At 26.7% G+C, this 18,848-nt stretch overlaps 1 protein-coding gene across 1 annotated transcript in view; it reads left to right on the top strand.

Annotated features, from left to right (window-relative positions):
* Positions 1-7,893: 7,893 nt before the first annotated feature.
* The window catches only part of LOC135931272 (uncharacterized), a 38,946-nt gene continuing 27,991 nt past the window's right edge, over positions 7,894-18,848 (top strand). Inside the window, exon 1 of the mRNA XM_065468269.1 lies at positions 7,894-9,207. Within this exon, the coding sequence (XP_065324341.1) occupies positions 7,918-9,207 (1,290 nt within the window). The 5' untranslated portion in view covers positions 7,894-7,917. The remainder of the gene's footprint in view (positions 9,208-18,848) is intronic.

Raw genomic sequence — 18,848 nt, 5'->3', positions numbered from 1 at the left:
TATATTTGTCAGCAACGTTTAGTATTTAAGAATGGAAACTTAAAATAGATTTTTAATGGCCAAATGAATTCCCGGGACACAAAAATATCATGCATTTATTCCAATAAAAAGGAAAATTAAAGTCAAATTTTATTTTAAAAGTTATAAATATTTTTACAACCATTTTCTTTCTAAAATAAAATAGCTAAATTTATGTGTTAAATATGACACAATGTCTATTACTGATCAGGGTCTAATTTTTCTAACCCGACCCGAAAGATTTATAAAAAAAATATATTTGGCCCGATCCCAAACAATTTTTTTATTTGTCCAGAAAAACTTTGCCCAAAATAAAACTTATTTATCCCCGGCCCTAATTTATAATATAGAAATTATTATTTATTTCAATATAGTTTTAAATTACATTGAATAACATTAGGTTTATAATCAATCTATGAACAAATAAAAATATATTACCTACTTTTTCTGGCAAAAATTTTAAAATACATTTATTTTATTTAAAATTTAAACCGAATCAGGTCCAATCTTTTTTTAGACATATTAGGCCTGGCTCAGAATCCAATGTCCACCCACCTAAGTTTTTATATGTCTAAATTTTAAGTTTTATTTAAATTTTAAAATATTATTATATATATTCTAATATAAATTATATCAATGAAATATTTTAGCCATACTACTTATATTTAAAGTGTAATAGCTCTTGGCCCAGTAATTGTCCCAGTCTTAGATTTTGTACAAATTTTAAGAAGTATAATGTCTATCTCAGAGTTGTTAAAGGATCGAATCAAAAGATCGCCGATCCTGGATTCGATCTTAAATTTGTGAATTTTCTCGGATTAGATCCTGACCTTAAATTGTGGATAGTGATCGAGATCATTTTTTTATATATTCGTTCCCGATCCTTTTAAAAATTATTTTTTTTTACTTAAAAAGCATTAAATAAAATAAAAATTTTGAAAATTAAATTTAAATATTATTTTAAAAAAAATATCTATCTACATCATATTTTATCAACCACCATTCCACCAAATTTTATATTTCAACAATTTCCCAAATTTTTTGTAAGAACAAGTTATATTTATTTATTAATATTATAATATAAATTCTAGGTTTTAATAATGTCCTCCATTAGAAGATGATACATCTACTCAGGGGCGGACTGGCGAAGCTATGGCCTCGTGGGTATTTTTTTAATAGTGGCTTCATTTTTATGGGGGCTTTGCCCCCATACTCCCCCATTTTTCGGGCCTTCGTTTGGCTTTTACCCGGCCGAGTTCCTTTAAATGGTTCTTTAATTAAATTATTTTTATTACCTCTTATTTTTGAAAATAAGTTCAAAGATTTACATTTTTAATAAAAATAGAATAGCATGACACGATAATCATATATTTTATTTTAAAAAAGCAGATCTAAAATCATTCATTGCATATCTAAAAAAATATTCATTGTACATATATATTTTATATTAGATTTACAACGATATTACACCATAAAATATAATCATATATCACGTGTTAAATATAAAATAATACATACTCAATATATAAAATCAATTAATTACACATATAAAATTATTGCATTATACAATTTTACACAGAGAATAAAATTGCTACACTTATAAAATCAGGCACCGATCATTTGTAAATAGATATAAATGAGATTTAAATACAAGAATTAAGATAATATATAATTTTTACGTTATTAAATCTCTCATTAATTTTGAACCTTTGGCAAATAAACAAGAATATCTTCTAGTTCAATCTGCGCTAATAGCAATCGTTCAATTGATATCATTAAAAATGCTTCTAATTTTCTTGGCCTATATTAGCTCTCAACCTATTTTTTATAATTTTTAATTTACTAAATGTTCTCTGGCAATTAACCTGCGTAAATGACTAAGTTAAAATGTATTCATACGCCAAAAATAAATTAGACGCACTTGTGTGCATATTGTATCTTTTAAGAATTTCATACACACATATTAAACACTTGTTACATTTATTATCACACTCTTAGTTATTATCATATTGTAATATTCCAGACTTCTCACTGGTACATTCGATATCATAGTCCGTTTCATTTAATTCTACTATTAAATCTTTGAATACACTGGCAAATGACAATTCGTTACGTAATTTAACACTCAATATATTTGCCAATTCTGCCAGTTTTTCCAAGGCCTTTTCAGAAATACCTTTACTATTTATTTCATCAAAATGCCTTGGATGCAAATATTGCACATTCAAAATAAGCTACTATTCGCAAAAAACAGTTCCGACAAGCTATTTATAATTTGATCAATTATAGGGCGTAATACTTCAACCCAATAAAGGTCAATCGATTCTTAAGGACGTTCATCTTGGCCTTCGTTTCTATATATTCTCTTCTCTCGATTCCATCTTTTTACAGAGCATTTCGTACTCAGATACTCACCAGGAGCTATAAATATTAAAATGTTTCATTTAAATTAGAAGCCATTTTTATTGTTTTATTTTGAATCGATGTAATAGTTATCGATGATACAGAAGACTTAGCTTCTTCTATTATTTTCCATGCTGATAAAATATTTAAATTTTTAGTTTGAAGATATAATGACATCAACATAAATTATCGATCAAAGACTTAGCTTCTTATGAGGTTTTTGCCTAAAATGATTTATTATCTATTATAAATTGTAAAGCACTTATCCTTATTGGGAGCAAGCTCTCTCTACTATATATCTATCTAAGGGCTATTTTACATGCCCACCACCTTGTCACCTATTTTTTGCAGCCTTCTCAACTTACTTTAGCCAGATGAATTATTCTGTTTTACCCAAGTATCCATCCTTTTATATGATTTACCAAAGAAGATGCTAGTCTGTTCAATAATCCAAATAAATTTTTGCCTTCAATATTATCTCATGAATCATATATACAGAGATTTAATATGTGACTCTAACACTAAATATAAAAAACTACCTGGAGCCCTTAGTCTAATAAGAGCATGCAACCCAATAAATTCACCCCGCATATTTGCAGCACTATCAAATAATTCTCCTATTATATTTATTTTAAAAGCATTCACTCAAGATATCAAAAAATTCATTTTCAGAAGAGTTTGTAACTTTTGTAAGTGCGTAAAGTCTTTCTGTTTGTTATTTTCATGAAAGGCAGGTAAAGAAAACCAAAAAATATATTTGATTCGAAATCTTTTATTTAATTTATTTTTATTTATATTACTATTACTACTGAAGATATTGAAAATTTTACAACTATATATATTATTATTTTAATACTATTTACATATATACAATTTACAATTTGTTTTAAGTTTACTTTAAGAAAAGTTACAATTTACAATTTGTTTTAAGGTTACTTTAAGAAAAGTTATTTTAACGTTTTACATATACAAATACGATATCTTTTTTTTAAGTTCGCACAAAATATATTTCACAAATAGAAAAAAAAGGTCATTAAATAAACTAAAAATTAAAGAAAATATAAATTTTTTATATTCTAATTAACACTGTTATTTTGCCACTATATGTAGGTGAATGGTTGCTTGTCATAAAAGCTAATGTCTTGATTAATATCCATTTGCAAATTAAACCGTTTGTTACACCTTTTTTATTAAATTGATTTGATCAAGAACAATATCAATAACTTTTTTAAAGTTGTTTTTGACAACAAGGTTATGAGTGAACCTCTTCTCTTAAATTATGATTTGTCAGAGAGTTTAAGCTTTTTTTGCTCTTTAAAATAGCTTTCTCTAAATGATCTCTGAATATTTAATCATTCTTTGATATAATAGGAATCATTTCCACGAAATTACCATGATTCAAATTTTCACTTTTAAAGTGGCTAAGTGTTTAAGTATCATTTGATCTTATGTAGGATAAGCTTTATCTGCCTAAAAACTTTTTTATGTGAATATTGTTATAAATTTGTCGATTTTTTTCATTTAATATTTTAACACTAATTCAATTATCAAATGACTTGTTTTTTGATGCTCTGAAGTAGGCCTCGACTACACCAATATGAACTCTTGAATTTCGTGTATTTTAATTACTAAATGCATATGTTGAAAATTTGTTGAGCTTCTTGTTAAAGTGTTTTTAACATTCAATTAATTAATATTAAAAAAAATATTGGATAATCAAATTGATCAAAAATTTATTTTATTAAAATTATTATACCTGGGTTTTATTTATTCAATGAATTAAGAACAAGAAATACAATCATAAATGTTGGCTATATAATTTATACAAAAATCAATGTATAAAAATATAATATAATAAATTAATCAAAACTTAGCTTTCACTCTACTCAAACTCAAACGGAAACTTTTTCAATTCATTGAAAAAAAAACAAAAAAAAGCAGATGGTAATGATTTATAGCATCAAGCGACGTTATTGATATTTTATGCATTAAAATATAGTAAACGACATAATTTTCAAGGAATGTGATATTCAAATAATATAGATATCATTAAAAATAAATAAATGAAAAGAGAAAATAATGTATACAAAATAATTTTTTTTTTCTAATCGGCCTCTTTTTTGAATTTTCCTCTGATCGGCCTCAAAAATCGACATTTTATTGCGGCCTGGTGGGCAAAATACCCACCTGGTCTTATGGCCAGTACACCCCTGAATCTACTTCTATTGATGTGACAGCAGATATAAGTGAGAATGAAAATCTTTTACCATTTCATAATTTACGTAAGTATTTTACTTTATGTGAAACGGATGGAAGTAACCATACAATGATCTATGCAAAATGCTCTTTATGTAAAAACAGAATATCTATTTCAAAGATTAGCAGTTCAAACCTAAAGAGGCATTTAGAAGTAATTAATTCTTTTAAAAATACAACTTTTATTATTTGTGAAGATCATAACAATATTCATATAATAAAAATTATAGATTTCCTTTACTATATGATGACAATAATATATTGGCATAAATAATTCACCCAAAATTTAAGCTCAATTGGCATTTTATATCTGTCACAAAATTTATTGCTAAAATAAAGGTTAATTGCCGATTTGGAAAATATACAGTGTCAACCATATGCAGATCCTTCAAATGAAGTTACCTTTTTTGGGAAAAACTCGTCACAAAATGCTCTTTCCATTAATAATTTTTTTTATTCTAATGATGATTCAATAAATATTTTGAATAATTATGTTAATTAAAAAAAACTTTTATTGAATATAACACATCTTTAGCTAAACATGCATTTAATGAAAAACGTGGTTGTTTAAATGATAATATATTATTAAAGGCTAATTTAATATAAATATATTCTAATTGTTATACTTATATTTTATTATTCAATAAATTTATACCATATTTATTTATTTTTTATATTGTTAATTTTGCATCTATCAGAAATTTAAATAAGAAAAAGGTCGTGATCGCAATCCTTTTTTTAAAAAAAAGGTCGATCGATTTCGATCCTCTTTTAAAAAAAAGGTCGATCGATTTCGATCCTCTTTTTTTCAAAAGATCGTGATCGGGATTCGATCTTTTTAAAAGGATCGATTAACAAGCCTGGTCTATCTTTAAAAAAAATATGAAAGAAAAAAGCAATTAAAAGGGCTATTTTATATCTATTTAATAAAATTTTAATTATGATTTTAGCTTAATTACTTTTTGAGATATTTAAAATTAAATATAGTATATTTTGGAATTTTTACGTTTATAAAGATGGCCATATTTCATGAGGTAATCTGTTGGGAATTAAAATTTTATATTTACTAGTTAGCCATCATAGAAATCAGGCGCGTACGCAGCGGGGGGGGGGCAGGGGGACAAATCCCCCCCCCCCCCCCCCCAAAGCCAAAAAATGCAGATGCCGGATTATATTTTTCAAAAATATTATTGTTAATATTAATTTATATTTGTTAATATTTATTCTTATCTCATATATACATATATATATATATATTTAATTACATTTATTTATCACATTCATCTACTAAGTTATTTTATCAATCAATTTCGATTTCAAGTTTTCCTTGGCTTAATTTACCTTTTATTTTCAAATTTTAGTGGCGTAATATTTATCTAAATTTCTAATAAAATAATAATTATCTCTGAAACTTCTTGTCCAACAGGGAGAAAAAAATTGCAAGCTTGTCCAACGAGATCGAGTCTCCGCCACAGTAACAGCTATTTTGGAGTTAGAAGAGCTGATTATTAATGCTATTACTGAAATATCACAATGGCTTGAAAGAAATATTTCCTCAGAATCAAGAAAATTATTGGATTCAATACTTATTCCAAATTTTTTTTCTCATTAGAATGTATTATTTAATTATACAACTATTTTATGTAATACTTTTCAAAAACATAACATTGACTTGATTAAGAAGATGAGAATAGCGGAGAGCATTTTATTAGAACTCAAGGAAATAGAGCTAGTGTTGTTGAAGAATTTCATATTTTATATGTTATTGTTGAGTCAAAAGCAGAGCTATACGTGTTAAATATTTGTCCCCCTCGACTTGCAGCAAGCAAGCTCATCATCAAAACATTAATATAGGATCAGTAGAAGAGTATTATAAAACAAATGTCCCCTCTCCCAACCTTTTTCATATGGTGATAAAAAAAAAATATAAATATTTGTTATATTTTTATCATGAAGATTTTAAAATATCTTATGATGCCTTATTAGCTGAATAACTATGATTAAAAGATTAACTATGGTTGATACAGTCCCAAAAAATGCTATGGATGCTTTTTATTTCAAACATATTTTAGATTATACTCCCAATTATTAAAATGGTTATATATATATTAGCAGCTCTTTAGTAAACTAATGAGAGAACATTCACTTTTTTAAGAAGAATAACAGAGCCTTGCAGAGGTACCATTTGCAGGCCCAGGCCCAGATTTTTTTTAAAAAATTTTTCCGGCCCGGGTTTTTTTTAAAAAAATTTTCAGGCCCGGCCCGGCTAGCCCAGCCCGAATTTTTTAAAATAAATTATATTTATTTTTGATATTTATAGCTAATAATGGCGATTTCAAATATTTGGTTTTAAAATATACAACTCGGCTCGGATATTTTTTCTTAAAATATTTTCAGGCCCAGCCCGGGTGTTTTTTTAAAAAAAAATTACGAGCCCGGCCGGGGTATATTTAAAAAAATTAAAATTCGGGGGCCGGGCCTGCAAGTCTGTGAAAAACATACCTATGAAATACAACATCTGAAAGTAGATTGAATGATTTGGATCTTTTGAATATTCATAGACATTTAACGCCAAGCAAGGATTGATAATTGAAAAATTAGCTCAAAACATACAAAATACCATTATTCCTAAGAAACTTTTTGTGTATTAATTTATATTTACAACATTTAAATTTTTTATACTTTATATATTTTAAAAGCTCAAAAAATTCAAATTTCAATTTTGGGTCATTTAAGTGATTCATATCGTGGGTTATATTCACTTTATATTTTATGATTCACATTTAAATGCCGGTTTATATATATAATTTTTTTAATTCACATTAGTTTAAAATTGTGTATTAGAAAAGTTATTAATCCTAATAAATTTATGCTTAGTATTTTTAATTAAAAATATTATTTCTTAAAAAATTTATTATCCCCCCCCCCCCCCAGACCAAATTCCTGCGTACGCGCCTGATAGAAATTCTAAAAAGATGGAAGAGTGTCGGGTTGAATCTTCAGTTGATTTATATGGAATACAAAATATATATTCCATACAATCATAGTTGTTATTTTTCAAATAAAACTTATTTTGGTATAGTGACGCCACCATGATTGGTTATCATCTATAAATAAAAAAAATTCAATGATTTATACTTATTGAATGATTGACATTGGTCATCTGGGATTGTTCATATCAAACTATTTATGTTAGGTACAGTATATTCAACTTTTTAATGTCTAGCATCTAATGATGATATGGATTTAATCCTTCCTTCTGAAAAATCATCTAGTCGAACTGAAAAATGGATAGGCAATCATTTTATAAATGGTGAACACTTATATGATATTACTTCTGAATTTGATTCTTATAAATTAATAAAATCTCATGATAATTCAAAGTTGGAATCATTAGATAATTCCGATTATGATGGCAGAAACGTGAATAATGAATCTATTGTTAACATATCAAATCAAATTCAAACGTCAATATTAGTAAAGAGTGGACTCAAAAAAATCTGTTCAGGGGCAAATATATCTAAGGAAAACATTGTCCTAAAAAGTGGTAAAAGTATAATGCTTCATTCTACTATGGCCTCTTTTCAGTACTGTTCATATGCCCTTTTCTCAGCCAATTCCAAAATTGTTCAATCAAATATGAAAAAAGAAAAGTTAAAATATAAAGATGATGCACAACAAACTAGAGGGTCTAAAAGAAAGTTACCCCATACTACGAACAATGATATTGAACAAAGCTCAATACTATCTAATAAAAAGCATTTAGATATTATGACTTCTCATAATTGTATTAATACTAATATAACTACTAAAGGTATTCAATCAGTATTATCTCCTCATTTAAAATCTTCCTTGCATAATAATTCCCCAAATCATAATATTGCATTTAATCAAAAAAATAGTTTTGAAAAATCATTAACTTGTTTTAATCAACCTAAATTTCCATTTGTACCACCTTATCAAATGTTTTCTGACATGATATCAAGGAATCAACCTGGTATGATAAATATGCCACCAAGTCCCTTACAACATGATGAATTTATGTCAAACAACCCTGCTTATATGTATTTCTTATGGTGGAGACAAGCTCAAATGCAAATGTTTCAGATGTTAAATTATAAAAACTCTCAATTTATGAACCCATATTTTGAACAACTATCACAACTTTTCTTAAAGATGAAACATAAAAATGGTTATAATTGCAATCTGACTTGGTGCACCATTAATAATATTCAACCTTCATTCGTATCAGCCTTAAAAGATTGCAATATCAAAACTATAAAAAATCATACAATGGATATAGAAAATTCAATTAGTATTAAGCATTCATCATCTTATTCATTCTGGAATCCAACCAAAAAATGCTGCTCTTTATTTAACTTCTTTGACACTGATAATCAGCCCACTGAAAATGATCCTTTGCCTATACTGGAAACAAATAATGACCAAGAAATAAAAGCCTTTACATTAGGTTTATCAAATACAAATGCCAATCAAGCTCTCCTTAATACCTCTACAAATACACCAATGGTAATAGATTATATTTAGCATTTATAAGACTTTTGAGACGGCTACTTATTTTTTAGTAAAAATAGTATCTAAAACAAACATTTTAACCCCCCAAAATTTATGCTAATTTAGTTTAATATAATAATTAATTTAACAAATAAATTTAATTAAAATTCTATGTTAGGCCTGTGTAAATGGATGGGTGGCCAATATAGCCACATTGAGCCACCAAAATATGACTATTTTAGGGGTCATCAAGTTTACTTTGTGTACATTAAGTAAATTGTAATTTTTTAAAAAGTATTTTTATTATTATTAGATAAATTATGCTTATTATAATCAGTCATTTTTTACAAATTATTTTTATTTTACTATCATTTATTGCATAAATATTACCTAATTCCATGGGTGTGACTGCTTTAACAATCTCAGGGTACCTAAATTTAAAATTATTTTCTAAGACCTTTTTTTAGAATTTTCAAAATGACATTTTTAGCTAACATTTCAAAATGACCTTTTTTTGGTTATAAAAAGTTTTTCAGAGGGCTTGAGCCCCTGCACTATTCCCCCCCCCCACATCAGTGATGCTACTACCTAATTCATATTCTTTATGCTAAGGAAAATTACATTCAACCAACTTTGAATCACCTTTTTGGAAATATCTACTCTAGAGTGTCATTTGATTTCAAATCACACAGCTCCACAACTAACTTTTTTGATTTTAATAAAAAAATTATATGATGGTTACTATGTTATAGTTAAGTTAAAAACAAAATTTTTGCTCTTTATATTTCCTAAAGTAATAGGGGTCAAATACTTTTCTTATCACATTATTTGGTATACTTTTTAGAAACTAAAAATTCAAAAGAATTTAAAGCCAATGAACTCTTCAAAAGGCAATGAATTTTAAACTTTACTCAAGATGGGCATCATGAAATTTTTAAAATTTTATTCCCCTCAGCTAGATAAGCCATTTTTTTTATTAATTAATTATCAATGATTTATTAAAAATGCTTGATTTTTGTACTATTTTATCTCCCTATTATTTCAGGAAATAGAAAAGCTAAAATTTTGTTTTTACTTAATTATAACATATGTAACCATCATTCAAATTTTTACTAAAATTTAGCCAGTCAAATATCCTTTCTTTGTTCATTTGATATGAAATTACCCTATACATACTATTACCCTCCTAAACTAACTTTTGAAGTTAAAATAACATTTGAAAATGTTTACTTTACAGTTTATGACATTTATTCGAATTAATAACTTGTTCTCCTGCTATTTATTTATTATCATTATTAAATGTCATTTTACAAATCTTTGTTTGGATAATCTTGTTTCTGACTGCTAGCTATACCTACAAAAATACGAATCGAATCAAATCGTATTCGTTTAAATCGAATAAAATCGTATTCGTTTAAATCGAATAATTCAGTATTCATATTCGTACGAATGATAAAATGATTATTCGATTTGATTTGTCGAATATTCGATTCAATTCGAAAATTTTATTTAACCGTAAATTAAAAAAGATAGCATATTAAATTTATTTTGTAAAATTTAACTATGGATAAAAGACAAACAAATTTTATTAGTAAGATAATATAGAAGCATACATACATAGTATATTTATATATAATGTAGAAAAATTAATATAATATTCATAACATGTAGAAGACAAATATACCAACAACAAATTTTTTAAACACAAAGTTTTTGCAAAAAGTCAAATTTATGATTTCTCCATCATCAAACAAAGGAGAAATATCTGATTCGCCCTTTGACGGGATAGCTACTAGTTATTTATAATTGTATATGTGTTATAATTACATATAAGAATAAATACTTTCTTCGTCCATCATAAAATAATTTTCGGAAGTTAATTTTGTATTATGAATTATTCGAATAAAAATCGCCGTTAACAACATTTAGAAATATAAAATGTTTTTTCATTATTCCACTAGGAAATTTTATAAAATAGGAATAATTGCAAATAATTCTTACTAATAATATATGATTATTTTTCGATATTTATTTATATAAATTATTTTAATCGAATAATTCGATCTATTTTCCTTATTCGAATTCGAATCGAATAATTGGGTTATTCGTATTCGTAAAATACGAATCGAATCGAATATCTAATAACAAATAATTCGTTTTAAGTATACTGCTAGCATACTTATCTCTCTTCATTGGTGATTCTATAAGATAAATATTCACCTTTCACATTTTTCCCAACTATATCATTTTAAAAAAATCTATAGCCAAATATTTAATAAAGAAATATGACTTAATGAACAATGGATAAGTTTCCTTTTTCGAAAAATTTCAGATTTTAGATAAACGGAATCCCATGATTTAAAAGATCACTTGTTCTAAGGTGATTAAATAATTTAGAGCCGTCGGAAAACTTTGCAGATTCTTGGAACGTTCCGAAAATATGATCATCGGATAGGGGGGAGAGGCATTTTTAATCTTAAAAAGGAAAATGGAGCAGCATATTTTTTAATTTCAAATAAACGAAAATAAATTTCCTTGTTATAGGTCACTGATTTTAAATAAATTCTTATATTATCAATTCCAAAAATAGCTCTAAAAAAAGCTTGCTATTATCAAATAAAGGCACTAAATGACCCTGCATTATTTATTTACTTGCTTGAAAATTATTATCTTATTCAGGAACAAAAATGTTTTTATTTAAGCATGTTCTCATTCTACGCCATTGATCTTATTTTGTACCTTTTTTAAAAATTAAATTATCGCCAGGCGGATATGCGCATTGATATGAAATATTGGCACTAGAATTGATTACAAATAAATACTACATCTGCGGACGATTCGTTCATTTATAAAATGTATCAATAAAAATCCGCTATTGACGCATCATTTTGGTTTCCCGTATAAAGTTTACGTTAAAAATTGTTGGAGAAATTTTATATCGGAAACCATAATGGTTTGCCACCAGCTGATTTATATTGAGCGCGCTTCAAGATGCATTTTAATGAATCAATCGTCCATCAATCTGTGTAGGTTTATTATGTCATTGAGAGCTGACAAATCAACGCATTAAAAACAGGAACATTAATTTGAAGCATGCTGATCATCATAGCTTATTTCAATTAGTAACCTCCCATCCCCCCACCCCTCTCTCTTGTTAAAATTTTATTACCTGATTTCGAGCACTTATGCAGGACTCTAAACGTCATAAATTATTAATTTTTATTTGTTTATAAATACAGTCTCATTTTCGATGTATAAGCTAAAACCCAGTAAACATTTTCTTCTTCAAATCCAAATCTGATATTTAGGCCTTAATTTTTTGATTAGGCCCGGTCCAGGCTCGCAATAGAAAAAAAACCTGCTCATATCCAAAAATTTAATTTATTGTATTTAATAAAAATAAACAATATTTCAGTGTATTTAGGCAATCATTTTGTTTGCAATACTGAAATTTTTTATTAATAGAAGAAAATGGCAATATTTTTTTTTAAAGTTAGCAATTGTTTTGAATAAGCTAAATTTGAATGAAAATAATATATTGGGCCGCGGGTCGATCTGGCCTATGAATGTTTCTAGTTCGAATCCAGCAAGGACTAGATTTTATTTCTGAAGTCAACTAGGCGGTTATGTGCTACAGGGGTTGCATAGAATATCGGAGGCTACCGAGGTATTATCATTATAATATTTAAAAAAATGGGTTATTCTGCATTATAATTAAAATTAGGTTTTTGTTAAGCAAAAAATTGGGTCGTTGTTGCTTTGATTGGACATATCACTATCCAGGTTTTTTTTTGCTGGAGGTTTATTATTCTTCTTAATATATTATTGCTTTGCGAAAAAAGTAAAAAAATCAGTTTTGTATATAGTTTAGGGGTGTACCGATACCACATTTTGGAGGCCGATCCGATATCATATCTTTAATTTTTTATACATCTAGTGTTGCAAAATCGTTACATTTGAGTCGATTTTTAAGAACGGTTAACTCACTATTTATCTAGATAAATATTTACGCAGTTCTGAAGATTTTGCTCATAGCTGGCACAAAGGTTTGGACATCTATTAGCGAAATCTCAAGGTTTATGGATTATTTTGGCTAAAATATTGAATTAGCTGTTTTTAAAAATCGGTTCAAATTCAAATGAAGCGATTTTGCATAACTACATACATCTATTCATCTCATATACTTTTTAATATTATAACTTCTATAATTTAACTATACCATAACATAAGTCATTTAAATATATTATAATGATCAGTTATAGTTTATATTCATGAACCTAAAAGTATATATATATTTTTTTTGATAAATCACTTATTTACATAATATGTAACAAACAAATATATTATAAAATTTGAAATAAATTTTAAAAATTAAGACACCATTTTATCGGATCGGATTAGAAAATTTTATAATATTGGCCGATAATCGATTTAAAAAAATGAAATATCGGCCCGATCCGATCCAATAAAAAATATTGGTACATCCTTAATATAGCTTAAAAATTTTTTATCATACAAATTTTTTTTAACGTCATAATTTAAGCTCAAACAAGTTTATTTCGCCGGAGAAGAGGGGGGAGGAGTGCAAATCAAAGTCGATGTACATTTTGTAATTTAATTTTTGGATATTTTAATCTTCGGGGAGGGGGGGGGGTCATTGGCAAAGGGAATTCTTTAGAGATATGAATTTAAGGATATATTTATCTCCTGCCAAAGATTATATATAAAAAATTCCTGTTTATTGACTTTCTATCTATATTGATTAAAAAAAAAGCAGCGGCACTTGAATGACCATTTTATAGATGAACTTTAGCCTTATTTAGATCTAGTCTCAATCGGATTTTAAAACCTTGTAGTTAATTATAAATATAATATGTAATTCTATCTTAGATTTGGAACTGAATTATGCTAATTTTTCGGGATTCATCTATATTCGCTATAATTATATTATAGCTTTTAACTTATAAAATTAATGAGAATCAAATCCAGAACATAATTTAATGAGTTAGATTAAAATGTTATTCTTATCCATTAACGGCGAATATGAAACTGATGTGGAGCTCAAATTATATTAATGGCTATTCTTTGTCTAAGGTAAAACCTTCGTTTGTATTTTCGGTTTTCGATGTGATGCGATGTCCTAGATCAATATCTCTACATTAAAGAGAATTTACATAAAGTTTTTTTTAAAACTTTATCTAAGCATTAAAATACCCATAATATTTGGGTTAATAAATTGGTTTTTTGTTTATTTTTTTTATTTGGGTAGTCACTTACTTTATTTATAATATATATTTAAAAATCATGATTTTCGGAAAGCGTCGGTGACATAGTCGATAAGAGCGTCGCTTGCCAATCCGATTGTTTTTTCGAATCCCAGTAAGGATCATGTTTTTTATTGAAGCCAACTTAGGGGTTAGTCCTTGGGTGGATGATATATAGAAGATCGGGTTAGACCATGTGATTACGTTAATATATATTAAATAATAAGCAGTTACTAGGTCGGTATTTAGCAAATTTGATTGTTGTTTAGAAAATTGCTATATGTTGACTTGGCAGTATTTATCATTAACAAAATATCTGGATGTCTTTTTTTGTAACAGTATCGTTCTCCCCCGGGTCATTTTGTCCGATTACCAATAATGATACGAACTCTGCCTAATTCCTGAATTTATTCGATTATTAACGAAATAATATTTTTATAATATATGAGGTAGACTAATAATTACAAAACAAAACATCTATTATTCATATATGTTTTTTTTAAATAGAAATAATATATGTCATATATAACATAATATAAATACAATTTTATTAAAAAATGTTTATCATTTAAATCTTTTTATGATATCCCGGATCGATAACCGGGTTTAAAAACCGGTTAAGTTAGAAATCTTTTCAGTCTAGACCACACTTTTGACTTTCATTAAATATAGTTAATTACGTCTAACATTACAATTATAATAAAATCCTTGTTTGTATATTATTAATTGCCGTTTGTTTTTATATAATAATAAATAATTATAATTATTTAATACATAATAATAAAAAAATTTATAGTAATTAAAATATAGAAGTGACATAAAATTTTTTATTTTCAATACATCTAAAAGGCGCCGGAGTTAATTATATATATTTTTTTATAAGGACGTAGGATAGCGTTTTTACTTTTTTTAAACAAAAAAATAACTTATGTAAAATATGAAAATTTAAATTATTTATTTTTTACAGAAGTCTATCTGTCTCCGTCTTTATGTAAATTGTATTAATAAAACAAAATTTTATTATTAAATTTTTATACTTAAAAGGTAACCACTCGTAATATAAAAGAACTAAGTACACACTCAAGGCTAAATAATATTAGCCCAGTGATGTGTAGTCCCCTCCCTCCATCCTGATTGTTGAATCAATGATGTACATATATACTACTAGATTGGTGATTCATTCAATAAATGAATTTAAAAATTCTATATACCATAAAAGTCAGCTATAGCGCCATTTTGTGGTTTGCACACCGGAAAATAGAAAGAGCAAAGTTTTTATAATATTCTATAAAGGGCAAATGTAAAATGTGAGAACTGCCAAAACTCATGTCTTATGGATACTGCCAGTTTATTAAGGCATAAACATGCCTTTAAAAAAATTATTCTAATCAAACAATATATATTATATATTTAAAAACAATTGTCCGACAAATCTAAAGCAGTTTTAGTTCTACAGATCTTCGACAATAAAGGATGCAAGAAAAAGTGAATGATTTTACTAACAGCTAGGCCAAGAGTTTAGAAATGTTTGTACTAAATATGGACAACAATATATAAAAGTTATGCTCGCAGAGCAGAAAAACTCTAATGATAGCAACAAAAATATATGATGAAATTAAGATTAAAAACATGACCAGTGATAATTACTTGTCCATAAACACCGATTTGTGGATGGATGACTATAAAAAACGATTTTTATAATAAATTTTAAATTAACAACCAACAACATTTGTTCTTTGCCACAAGGGAAATGAATAAAAAAAAACGAGCCGACAAAATTTAAATTGTAGTAAATTGAATTCGTCGCCTGAAAATTAGAATATTCTATCTCCAATTTTTGTAATTTTATAGAAGAGAAATTTAAAAAATTAAGTTTCTTTTGTTTCCAATAGGATGGATTTATATCGGATTTAATTTGAGTTATTTTTCGGATTTTTTAATGTAAATAGAATGGTATATAATTATTAAAAATTGATTTATATAAAAAAGCCATTTTTGGCAAAAAGTGGATGTAGAATAAACTAATTCTCAGGCCACCAATTTTAGAATATATACACAGAGCAAATCATATAAATAAATACAGTGTTGTCAGATAACTTAAACGGGCTAGTGGAGCAAAATGATTTTTTGTATATGATAAATCGGATACTTTATAGAAGTAATAATTTATAAAATATTAACCACTCCCCAAGATTATAAATAGTTGCTTATTTTGGCGTTCAACAAAATAATTTTTGGTTTTAGGCCTTGTATTAATAAAAATAATTGAAAACCAGGAAGGTACGGGCAACTGAAACTGAGACGGGCCGGACAAAAATTTAGCAAAGTCGGGCATTAAGTAAATTCCTACTGGGCCGGGCCTAAAAATTTTGCCATTTGCAGACCTCTGATAGTTATGACTGCTTATAATTAAGTTCAAAGATGATGAAAGGATACCTCGATCATTTATCTTTTTGATAATTTTTGACCCGAAATAACTTCAAGTATAAAGTGTGAAATGTTAGTCTCATATTTTAAGCTATCTGCATTAATTAGTAGGTTGAGCCATTCTTTTAAGCAAGTATAGGGAGACTCACTCTGTATATATCATGATACAAAGTTTCTTAAAATCGTTGCAACAAAGCTTTAGTTTAAAAAGAAATTTTACCGTTAATTTTTTGGGTATGAACAAAAATGGGATCGCTTTATTTTTTAAAAACTAAAGCAAACTAAACAGGTTTATGGATAATTTCTTTATTTATTTTGGTTATGTCCAAAATCTTTTTTAAAATAATTCGAAAAGCAAAATTTTAATTTTCTAGAATTATATTTTGGACATGTTTTATATTAAGAAAGCTCATTTTTTTTCAACAAAGTTTCGAAAGTTTGCGAAATTAATTTTTTGATATTTTGGACACGGCCTTATATAATCAAAAAAAAGTTGAACCAATTCTGTATGAAAAAATTATTTTTTATTATGTTTAAACTAGAAAATATTTTAAAATTATGGGGATTTTATTTGACTAGTGCTCGATTTTTAAAAACGGCCAACTCAAGATTTTAACCAAAAAATATTAATCAAGTCTAGAGATTTTGCTCATAGATGGTTAGAAAGGCTTAGACATCTTATTAGCGTAATATCTAGGCTAATATAATTATTTTGGCTACAATCTTAATTTAAAATCCTTGAAATCGAGCCATTTAACAACAAGGCAATTTTACCCGTATTGAGCAAAAAAAAATTGAGGGAGTTCGGATGAGGGTAGAGAGATCTGTCAACCCCACCTCTAACACCGAAGGAGGGGATAGGAATGTGTAATTAATATCTCAGGGGGTACCATTTTCCTCAACATAAATTGTCATTGTCTATTTTATAAACAAATTATTTCATATTTATCCAATGATGTATAATATTATATTACTAGATTAGCTATTCCTTAATTAAAAGTGTCCTACATGGGATATGATTTCAAATGTCTTTTTCCTTTTTATTTTGGTTAACGCCCCCTTTTTTAAAAATTATTTCAACCCAAATTATGTAATAGCTATTATTATTAAAACTATTATCTTCACTGCTTATTTTGTGTGTGATTTTTTTCATCCAGACAACTTAATTTGTATTAAATTTTATAATATAAAATCAATGATTTTAGGTATTTGCTTAAAAATTATTTTAAATTAATAAAAAAAATTGAACATAATGTGAAAATATTATATAGCAATAAAATTAATTATTATTTTATACAAGTTACAATTTATTTAACTTTATTATTAAATAATTTCTGTTGAATTTAAAAAAAAATTGAAAATAAAAGATTATTATATAAAATTAATTTAAAAATACTTGAAAATCTCGATTACCTTAAATTTGGACATAAGAAAGAGAGGAAAAAATTAAAATATTATAAGATATTAGGCCATGTTCTGGTTCGAACAGTCGCCATCTTGGTCATCTATTTAGCTTCTTCTAAGAAACCTAAAAAGAAAGAAGCTATTTAGATTTACATAAAAGAAAATTTATTTACTGAAAAAAATGTATAAATTACAAAATGATATACTATTTAATGTACAACCTTAAAACAACTCAAAAATAAGACACGGCGCTTTAAGCGATTTAATTTTGCTTCTAGTTCTAATTGATATTCCTACTTTAAGTTTAATGTCATTCACGAGTGTTGTTAAACTGCGAAGATTTCAGCCAAAATAATATTATGTAAGTCTCGAGATTTGGCAAATAGGGGTACAAACCTTTCTGCCATTAAAATCTCAATCGGGCCGTTTAAAATCTATCAACAAAATTAATGATTATTTATTATTTAAGTCTTATTTGTCTTATTTATTATATTATTTTAAATTATTAAAGATTAGCAAATTTAATTAAATATTCAAGACTCTATTAGATAGATTTATAGA

The sequence above is a fragment of the Gordionus sp. m RMFG-2023 genome, chromosome 1 (genome assembly GCF_954871325.1).
Source record: "Gordionus sp. m RMFG-2023 chromosome 1, tfGorSpeb1-WG-v2, whole genome shotgun sequence".
Classification (NCBI taxonomy): domain Eukaryota; kingdom Metazoa; phylum Nematomorpha; class Gordioida; order Chordodea; family Parachordodidae; genus Gordionus; species Gordionus sp. m RMFG-2023.
This window is presented reverse-complemented; position numbering and strand designations above follow the sequence as displayed.